The sequence below is a fragment of the Bison bison genome, unplaced genomic scaffold (assembly GCF_000754665.1).
Source record: "Bison bison bison isolate TAMUID 2011002044 unplaced genomic scaffold, Bison_UMD1.0 scf7180017864492, whole genome shotgun sequence".
In the NCBI taxonomy this organism is placed as follows: Eukaryota; Metazoa; Chordata; class Mammalia; order Artiodactyla; family Bovidae; genus Bison; species Bison bison.
Window position 1 is genome coordinate 4,468,449 of NW_011495051.1, and position 10,755 is coordinate 4,479,203.

General features: G+C 52.1%; 2 protein-coding genes across 11 annotated transcripts in view; one reads left to right on the plus strand and one right to left on the minus strand.

Annotated features, from left to right (window-relative positions):
• Window positions 1-6,035, plus strand: part of CATSPERD (catsper channel auxiliary subunit delta) — a 37,449-nt gene extending 31,414 nt beyond the window's left edge. For all 10 annotated transcript variants that reach the window (XM_010828203.1, XM_010828193.1, XM_010828194.1 and 7 more), the window contains 2 exons: window positions 4,251-4,408; window positions 5,717-6,035. In XM_010828203.1, the coding sequence (XP_010826505.1) occupies window positions 4,251-4,408; window positions 5,717-5,954 (396 nt within the window). In that variant the 3' untranslated portion in view covers window positions 5,955-6,035. The remainder of the gene's footprint in view (window positions 1-4,250; window positions 4,409-5,716) is intronic.
• A 4,005-nt stretch (window positions 6,036-10,040) lies between these two features.
• Window positions 10,041-10,755, minus strand: part of PRR22 (proline rich 22) — a 2,246-nt gene continuing 1,531 nt past the window's right edge. The window contains exon 4 of the mRNA XM_010828461.1: window positions 10,041-10,754. Coding sequence (XP_010826763.1) covers window positions 10,059-10,754 — 696 coding nt within the window. The 3' untranslated portion in view covers window positions 10,041-10,058. The remainder of the gene's footprint in view (window position 10,755) is intronic.

The window sequence follows — 10,755 nt, forward strand, 5'->3', positions numbered from 1 at the left end:
GGCTCCTCTGGGCCTGGGATTCTCCGGGAAAGAATACTGGAGTGGGTTGCCATTTCCTGCTCCAGGCCCAGGTCCCTTTATAAGGACACAGAACAACTGACTGGTTCAAAATTGGGAAAGGAGTACGACAAGGCTGTATATTGTCACCCCACCTATTTAACTTAAATGCAGAGTACATCATATGAAATGTCAGGCTGGATGAATCACAAACTGGAACCAAAATTGCTGGGAGAAATATCAACAATGTCAGATAGGCAGATGATACCACTCTGATGGCAGAAAGTGAAGAGAAACTAAAGAGCCTCTTGATGAGGGTGAAAGAGGAGAGTGAAAAAGCTGGCTTGAAACTCAGCATTCAAAACACTAAGATCATGGCATCCGGTCCCATCACTTCATGGCAAATAGAAGGGGAAGAAGTGAAAGCAGTGACAGATCTTATTTTCTTGGGCTCCAAAATCACTAAGACAGTGATTGCAGTGGTGAAATTAAAAAGACACTTGCTCACTGGAAGTAAAGCTGTGACAAACTTAGTGTATTAAAAAGCAGAGACATAACTTTGCCGACAAAGGTCAGTATAGTCAAAGCTATGGTCTTTCCAGTAGTCATGTACAAATGTGACATTTGGACCATATGGAAGGCTGAGGGCCAAAGAATTAGTGCTTTCGAACTGTGGTGTTGAAGAAGACTTTTGAGAGTCCCTTGGACAGCAAGGAGATCAAACCAGTCAATCCCAAAGGAAATGAACCCTGAATATTCATTGGAAGGACTGTTGCTGAAGCTCCAATCCTTTGGCCACCTGATGCGAAGAGCCAACTCATTGGAAAAGACCCTGATGCTGGGAAAGATTGAAGGCAAAAGGAGAAGGAGGTGACAGAGGCTGAGATGGTTAGACAGCATCACCACTCAATGGACATGCATTTGAGCAAAGTCCGGAAGATAATGAAGGACAGAGGAACCTGGCTTGCTGCAGTCCATGGGGTTCCAAAGAATGGGACACGACTTAGTGACTGAACGACAAAATCTCCTTCAGGAGTACTCCACCACTATGACCTGCTGCCTCCCAAAGGCCCCGCCTCCTAATTCATCACCTTTGGGAGTACAGTTCAACAGATGACCTCTAGTTGGTTGACACAACATTTAGTCCCTGAATAGCTGGGGTGTTGGATGCTGGTAATGTAAGATGCACAAACCCTTTGGGAACCTCTACCAAGGGAATGACCAGACGGTCAGAGATGTCAGGACCAAGGCGTTCATGGAGCACACTGCTGATGACGTACAAAACTCTGAAACCATCCAAATGCCCATTATGTAAGGGGCTGATTATATTTACGGTTCTGCTCAGCGATTGTTTCTATTACGCGCGTTGGTACACGACTGACAAAGAGGGCTCTGGTGATAATGAAAGGAACACGTCGATTTGGTCCTGGTGCAGAAGGGGAGCTTCTGCACCCCTAGGGGAGCTTCCTAGTTTCCAGCGCCATCCGCCTCTCAACACCAAGGGCGCGAACACAGTGCAATGCTGCCACGTCACCAGCAGGGCGCGCGCGCTACCCGCATCCGAAGCCGGTTCCCGCACCGACCCCGGGCTCCTTAAATTTTTATTTGTTTTCAGAGCCAGCAGCCTCACCCTTCCTCACTCCCCATTCCGTCCAGTGAGTTTGAGAATTTATTTGGTTGGTGACATTGGGTGTTTTTTTTTTTAATCTTTCACATAACCTATAATGAATTTTTTTTTTAATGTAAAAAGTACAACTCACAACTTGGGCGTTTTGTGCCTTCCAGATGTTACCCAAGCACCACCTGTCTGACCATTTCTTTAAAAAGTACAAGCCACACACATGTAACTTTATTGTTTTCTGACTGTGCTGGTGTTTACATTTTTTATTAGCCGTCTCATTCAAAGTGGCACACATTCCTTTAAGAGACTGTCCAGTTGCTTTTTTCCCATCAGCCCTGGTGGGCGATTTTGTAGAACCCCGAGGGTTTTTCTATCAAGATACAGCGGCAATGCCTGCATTTCCAGCATGATCATTAGATGGGCAGTTATGTAGCTACTTAGCCAAACCATGGGGTGCAGCTAGCTATAAAAAATAATAATAATAATGAGTCTTTAGGCTAAGCAGCTGTCCTCCTTATTAAATTTCACATAGTTTTTATGTGATCCAGCTTTTTTTTTTCCCTTTTACTCTCAAAAGATTTTTTAAATTTTTTCTTAATTGTTAGGCACTTCCCTGGTGGTCCAGTGGTTAAGATTACAAGCTCCCAATGCAGGGGGCTGGGGTTCAATCCCTGGTCATGTCACCAGATCCTTCATACCTTAGTGGAGTGGGTTGCCATGCCGTCCTGCAGGGAATCTTCCCCACCCAGGGATCAACCCGTGTCTCTAGGGTCTCCTGCATTGGCAACTGGGTTCTTTACCACTAGCGCCACCTGGGAAGCCCCAACTAACAGCTGCTGCTGCTAAGTCGCTTCAGTCATGTCCGACTCTGTGCAACCCCACAGACGGCAGCCCGCCAGGCTCCCCATCCCTGGGATTCTCCAAGCAGGAACACCAGAGTGGGTTGCCATTTCCTTCTCCAGTGCATGAAAGTGAAAAGTGAAAGTGAAGTCACTCAGTCGTGTCCAACTCTTAGCGACCCCATGGACTGCAGCCCACCAGGCTCCTCCATCCATGGGATTTTCCAGGCAAGAGTACTGGAGTGGGGTGCCATCGCCTTCTCTGCCAACTAACAGCAGGCACAGCCAAATAAATTTTTAAAATAATTTAAAAATTTTGTTTTAACTGTGGTCAAACACACATGGACAGAGGAGCCGGGTGGGCTGCAGTCCATGGGGTTGCAAAGAGTCGGATACGACTGAGCGACTAACACTTACTTATACATAACATAAAATTGACCATTTTAAATATTTTTAAGTGCACAGCTCAGTGGCATTAAGCGCATTCACATTGTCCTGCAACCATCCCCACCATCATCTCCAGAACCTTCTCTTCTTCCCAAACTGAAACTCTGTCCCCATGAAACACTGACTCCTGTCCCCTCCCCCTGGCACCTGACCCTCACTATCTCCTGTCTCTAAGGATCTGACTCCTCTAGGGGGTCTCACATGGGTGGGATCAGATGGTATTTGACCTTGTGTGTCTGGCTTATTTCACTGAGCATCACGTCCTCACAGTTCATCCATGTTGTAGAGGGTGTCAGAAACTCCTACAATACTCTATTAGTGTGTATGAGCCGCACTTTGTTTATCCATCATCTGTCCATAGACATTTGGTTTGCTTCCACCTTTTGGCTATTGTGAATGGTGCTGCTGTGAACTCAGGAGTGCAAGTATCTCTTTGAGACCTTGCTTTAGTTCTCTGGTGTCAATTCTTACAAAAGAAATAATCCCTTTATAGGGGCCTTACCCTCAGGACCTCATCAAATCTCTTTCCAATGCCCCACCTCCAAATACTATCCCACTAGGGGATGGTGCATCAACATGAATGGGGTTGGGGATTCACACATTCAGTGCATGGGCTTCTCATCACAGTGGCGTCTTTTGTTACAGAACATGGGTTCTAGGGCACATGGACTTCAGTGGTTGCCACGTGCGGGTTTAGTTGTTCTGCCCGTGCGTCCCACGGCTACTAAACCTGTGCTCTAAAGCCCAGGAGCTGCAACTACTGAGCCCACGAGCTAGACCTACTGAAGCCTGTGTGCTCTAGAGCCCAAGTTTCACAACAAGAGAGGCCGCTACAATGAGAAGCCCTTGTACCGCAATTAAAGAGTAGCCCCTGCTCTCCTAAACTAGAGAAAAGCCCAAGGGGCAACAAAGACCCAGCATAGCCAAAAATTAATAGATAAACAAATTAATTTTTTAAAAGACCTCATCTCCAAATAAGGACACTGCCCAAGGCCCTGAGGGTTAGGACTTCCCCATATGATTTGGGGAGGAATTCAACCCAGCTCATAACAAACACCAAGAGCACATGTATCAGACTCACCCCCAGACTCAGAGCTGCAAGGGACCCTGGGGAGAGGAGTTACTATGCCTGCAGCCCACCTCAAGCTTGGGCAGACCAGGAAGGAGGAGGGCTGGAAGACGGATCCACACTCACAAATTGGCTGGCCTGCTCAGCGGGCACCTGGCCCTAGATTCACAGCCACAGATGCTGGCGGATGGCAGTGTGCCATGGGGTGTGTCGGAGGGCTCCCACAGTCCTCCCCAACCCCCAGGGCCAGCGAGCACACCTTTGTCCTCCTCCCCAGAATTACATGAGCTGCCATGACCCCAACTACCATGAACCCTTGAGATGGCCTGACGTCCCATATCAGATCTTGGGAGGCCAAACAGAGAACAAGGTTGTTTTCGACCAAAGAAATGGCATCTACATCTTCTTCATTTCTATCGTGGATCCATCCTACAGGTGAGTGGATGAGGGGAGTCGCTGTGCACCGGGGGCCTCTGGGGAGACAGCTGGCGCTTCCAGGGCAGGTCCCACACGTGTGTGGGGCCCACTTTCTGCCACCCTTAGGCAGGTCCTGGATAAACCTGAATCCCCCAACAGCTCAGACCATCCCCGGGAAGAGTGATACTTTAAGTCGTGGATGGCATTTGTTCACTGGCTAAGTAAATCTTTATTCAGAGACCACGGCAGGCCCTAAGGGGAATAACAACGCCCAGCAGCACCCCTGTCCCTACCCTGTGGAATCAGAGTCACCCCCATGGCTATGTCTCACTGGTGGGCACAGACAGGCTCCCAAGCACTAACCCTCAGATATTCAGGGAGTCTGCAAGCCGGCGGACTTCCCACTGGTAACTTGAAATCAGCACTGGCCAGAGTATTAATGCCACGGAAACTGACACAGGTTATGGGCCTGGCCTCCCAGGCACCCCACCTCTACCCTAAGAGCTGAGTATTATTAATATTCACCACTGTGCTGGATCAAATCGTGAGCATCTCCCACTGGGAGGGGGAACGTGGGCGGCATTCTTTCCCCCATCACATTTCCCCTCCAGATGGACACAAAAGCCACCCTCAAAAGCTTGGGGGGACCCTGCCTTCCCTAGGGGCCCCAGACCAGACCACCTCTGGGACGTCAGGGGTGGAAGGCTGGGGAAACCCTGGGGGCACCCAGTGGGGGGAAGGGGCCTGCCTGGGAGCCTCAGCCCCTCCCCTCCCCCCACCTGCCTCCTGCAGTTTCCCTGGCTACTCGCCCCCTGGGTCCCCTTTCCTGGGTGCCCTTCCCTCCATCCTGCTACCCCCACTTCAGGGATGCTGTGGCCCCCGTCACACCCCCTCTGTGTGATGAACAGTTTCTTGGTCTCTTCTGCCCCACCCCCAAGATAGCCTGGGCATGGAGGGGAGACCCCTTGTCCCAAGAGCAGGGGACCACAGGGGCCCTGGGGGAAAATGTGACCTCTGCAAAATACAAAGAGGATGACAGATCAGAGGAGAGAGAAGTGGGTATGAATGGAACTCAGTGTCCCGAGTAACCATTCCAGGCCCAGCTGTCATTCCTGTGGGTTTTAAAATCTTTGCTGGGGAATTCCCTGGCAGTCCAGTGGTTAGGGTTCCTTGCTTTCACGGCGGAGGGCCCGGGTTCAATCCCTGGTTGGAGAATTAAGATCCCACGAGCTGAGCAGAGCTGCCAAAACAAAAAAGCTTGCTGGGGTGAAGGGCGGGGCCCCTGAAGGCGGTGCCCCACAGACTCCACCCACCCACCCCTCGCAGCTACTGTCGCCTGGAGACCACCTTCAGCGTCTACGTCTACGGGGCCTTCCCACTGTCCATCTTCCCGCCGGAGATCACCATTGTCCTGCTCACGGCGGCCACCTTGCTGTCCGTTTGGCTGGCTTACATGATCCCCCAGCTGCTGCACACCGAGCAGGGCCTCGAGGGGAACGGCTTCTGGGTCAGACTGTACCAAAGATGCAGGAAGTCTGGTGCATGTCTCTGGGGCAGGTGCTGAGCACCTGTGGAGGGTGGGAATGCCAGGGAGAGGGCAGAGTTGTTGTAAAGGGTTTATGAAAATAGCTAGTGGCAGCATGTATCACTCGCGTTTTGTGGTTTTTCTATACCCATCAGCCTCCCTGGACATCCTGGCATCAGAGTCCCTCTTAACTATAGCACCTACATGTATAAGGATATAAGGATACGGGGGACAGCCCAAGTCCTAGTGAACAGGAGCTTGGTGGGGACTTCCTGCTGGTCCAGTGGTTGGGACTTCACGCTGCAGGGGTTTGATCCCTGGTTTGGGAACTAAGATCCCACAAGCCATTCAGCATGGCCAAAAAAAAAAAAAAACTAGTGAACAGGAGCTTGGAGAAATGAGCTCACCCAGGCATGTGGTGCACTCATCTGCAAGCCCCTGAGATATATCAGACACATGATAAGTTCTGTTAGAGAAGGATGAGACCCGAGAGTCCATCTCTGTTGATAAACCCTGACGTATATACAAATGAACACACGTAGACTTGTGGGATGTCCATGAATAAGATTTGGAAGCATAGTACATACTTTATATGTACATGGGTTAGGCATACACACAGGTACAGATGGTGTGCATATATATATGCAGAGAGATGTACACACATGTATATAGCATGGGTAAGGCATACACATCAGAGAAGGCAATGGCACCCCACTCCAGTACTCTTGCCTGGAAAATCCCATGGATGGAGGAGCCTGGTAGGCTGCAGTCCATGGGGTCGCAAAGAGTCAGACACGACTGAGCGACTTCACTTTCAGTTTTCACTTCTATGCATTGGAGAAGGAAATGGCAACCCACTCCAGTGTTTTTGCCTGGAGAATCCCAGGGACAGGGGAGCCTGGTTGGCTGCCGTCTATGGGGTTGCACAGAGTTGGACACAACTGAACGACTTAGCAGTAGCAGCAGCAGCAAGGCATTCACATACATGTGTGTAGATAATGTGCATGTGTGTGCATGCATATTGTATATGTGTGGATATTGTGTGGATAGTGCACACGTGTGTGATGTATATCTGCAATATACATACATGTGTGTACATGTATGATACACATTCATGTAAACACATGCACATATATGTGGGTGATGTGTCACACAAGTGTATATGTATAATACAATTACACATGTGTACATGTATGGATAAATACATGTGAACATAGATGTAAATAACACACCTATCTACAAGTACACACATACAAGCATATAAATGTGCACACGTGGATACATATATGGGCATGTATACATGTACATATGCACTGTACACATAGATGTATATGTATGTTGGATCAGTCTGTCCCTCCGTTCAGCGGGCTTCCCTGTCCCACACATCCTTCAAATTCCAGATGGTGCAGGACACCGTCTCATTCTACTGAAAATTTTCTCTGTAACTTTTTTGATCACTCTTAGGTTAAAAGAACACATCCCATGGTCATTTACTTGCTTTCTGTTTGTTTTGGGCCATGGCTGGAGGCCTGTGGGATCTTATTAACAGTTCCCTGTGGTGTGTGCTGTGCTTAGTTGATCAGTCATGTGTGACTCTCTGCCACCTCATAGACTATAGCCCGCCAGGCTCCTCTGTCCTGGATTCTCCAGGCAAGAATACTGGAGTGGGTTGCCATGCCCTCCTCCAGGGGATCTTCTCAACCCAGGGGTCGACCCCAGGTCTCCCACATTGCAGGCAGATTCTTTACTGTCTGAACCACCAGGGAAGCCCATGAATACTGGAGTGGGTAGCCTATTCTTTCTCCAGGTCATTTTCCTGACCCAGGAATCGAACCGGGATCTCCTGCATTGCAGGTGGATTCTTTACCAGCTGCCCTACCAGGGAAGCCCTAATAGTCACCTGACCAGGGATCAAACTCATGCCCCCTGCAGTGGAAGCTTGAAGTCTTTTTTTTTTTTTTTTTTCTGAGCTCAGATCAAGTGTAGAAACCTTCATAGTTATATAAAGTTCTGCAGTAAAATCTTCATCATTGGTCAGAACTGATCAGCCTTTCATACAAGCACACCCACAACCAACTCTCACTTACCCACCAATAAGCCCCTTAATTATCCAGTCACCTCACACACACACACACACACACACACACACCCCTTCATACCCCTTATTTTAAATTATTCTTTTGCTTCTCAGAACTACAGAGATCATGCATCAGATACACTGGGTGGTCTTCTGATGCTCAGATTTGGCTACTTTCATCACTGATCCACTTCAGTAAGAGCAGATCTCAGAAAAGAAGCTTGGAGTCTTAACCACTCCCAGGGAAGCACCCCCTCCATGCCATGGTCATTTAAATTGCCTAATACAGGGACTTCCCTTGCAGTCCAGTGGTTAGGACTCGGTATTTTCACTGACATGGGCCCAGGTTCAAGCTAGTCATTTTGTCCCACCATCAGGGGCTGAGTTGCTCTGTCCCATCCACCCTCCAGGCCTGATGGGGGGGGTCATGAGATGGGATGCCATGCTTCACGATCCTCAGTCCACATTAATCTTACAGAAAACCAAGCTCCTCCCCTCGCATCCACCTTGTTTGCCAGGGGCTCCCTGTCACTGGGGGCACTTCATGTGCGTCTCAAAAACACCTGTTAACACGGCTGCAGGGAGGAGGGCTCCAAGGGAGGTGAGGGAAGTGAGCTCCTGGCTTCTCTCAGCCCATGTCCCATTCAGAGGAGAGTCAGTAAGTGCAGGTGCAGACTTAGGGCTGCCCCTGCCTTCCTGAGCCTTGAAACAGGCTTCAGGGAGACGAGCCCTGTAGGCTTGAGATGTGGTGCCAGCACATGGCATCCCCCACCCCGACATCTCCTGGATCCCAGTCAAGCCCCCCAGCTTCCCAGCAGAGTCCAAGAGTGAAAGCCCCTGAGACGCAGCCCTGAACCTGGACCCTTACTCCTGCAGGGGAGGGAAGCAGGCAGGGCTGGCCCACTCCAGAGGTGTGCTCCATCTCTCCTTGTTTGTTTTCTTGCTAAGTCGTGTCTGACTCTTTTGGAACCCCGTGGACTGTAGCCCGCCACCCTCCTCTGTCCATGGGATTCTCCAGACAAGAATACAGGAGTGGGTTGCCATTTCCGTCTCTAGGGGATCTTGCCGACCCAGGGTCAAATACTTGTTTTCTGCATTGACAGGTAGATTCTTTACCACTGAGCCACTAGGGAAGCCCCCAACTCTCCTTACCTCCTTGCACGTCACCCCCTTCAGGGTCACCTTGAGTATTTCAGGGGAGGGTATGGACAGCAGCTGCTCCAGACTCTCCAGTGGGAAGGGCTGAAGAGAGCCTGGCCTGGGACCCACAGGGCTGGGAGCCATGTAGATGCAGCGGGAGGAGCCCAGGCAGGAGGGAACAGGTGTGAGAACTGAAATCCCAGGCTCCCCGTGCCTGCCACGCGCAGCTGGTTCCAATGAGGGGACGCAGCCCCCTGCCCATCTTGGAACAGGCACGCCCACCCAGGCCTCGGGCCTCACCTGGGCTGCAGGTGCACTCTGCACGCCCCATCACATGCGGGCCTGTTCTCAGCCACCCGTGTACCAGGCGGGCACCATCTCCTGCATCCCTGCCCAGCCCCCACCCTCAGGCGCCGCTCCTCCAACCAGCACCTACCTCCACACCCCAGCTGTCTGCATGAACATGGGTGGGGGCCTGCCCCTTCACCATTGGCGACACCTGCCCTGCCAGGTAGGTAGAGGCTGAGCCCAGCCCGCAGGCCTCTCTAAGGCCTTCCCCCCTCCTACCCATAGTGTGCTTCAGAGGGATGGTCGGGGATATGCAGGCCACTCCCTAACTCCCGCATTTGCTGTGTCTCCAGGCCAGTCCCTGCTCATCTCTGGGCAGCCCTGACTTTCCCAAACACAGAAGTGAAATTCTTGCAGTTCCCACCTCTCCAAAGTGCCGGCTGACGTGGATTCTCTATGGCTAGATTTAGAATCCCAAATCTGAATCTAGGGCTCCCCCACTCTGCTCTGTAAGTCCAGCACCCTCGGGGTTCTGCAGGGCCTCACCCCGTGGCCTGGGGCCCACTGTACAACAGGGAGGATGTGGGGATGGCCCTGATGCCACTGGGCGGACACAGCACTGAGAGGTCAAATCCGCTTTAATGGGGGGTGGCTCCCAGGTCCTGCCGGGGCCCTGAGAAGGCAGCAGTCGTGGGACCCGTGGCCTGCTTGCCCTTGTTGCCCTGCCGCCCCTTCTTGGTGGTGGAACTGCCCGCCTTCCTCTTGCCAGGGGGCTCGGCCCTGGGGGCAGAGGCTGTGGTGTTGGCGGCAGGGGGCCCCGGACGGGGCAGCGGCTCCTCGTCCAGTGCCTTAAAGTTGAAGAAGTAGTCCACGTTGGAGACAGTGTCCAGGATCTCGGGCACGCTGTAGTCAAAGGACAGCAGCTCGTCTGGCAGGTGCAGCGAGCGGATGTCACCAGAGGAGTCGTCACCGCCGCCCCCGCTGTCGGGCAGGGCTGGCCCAGGCCCCAGGGGCTTGCGTGGGGCCCCTTCGGGCTCGGCACTGCCCGGCAGGCAGTCGAAGAGCTTCATTGCATCCTCCAGCAGCACCTTCTCGGGCAGCGCGAAGGCCCGGGCCACCTCCGGGGTCCTGGCCTCGCCCGCCCCCAGTGGGGCCACCTCGGCATCGGCTGCCTTGGGTTCAGTGGGGACCGGTGGGTACAGCGGGCTGGGGGGCGGCTCCTTGACTGGGAAGGTCAAGGGCTCCCCGGGCCCGTGCAGTTGGCTCAGGCGGCCCTTGAGGTGGCTATAGGTGCCTGGGGGCAGTGCGGTCTCAGCGGGCAGCGTGATGAGCAGC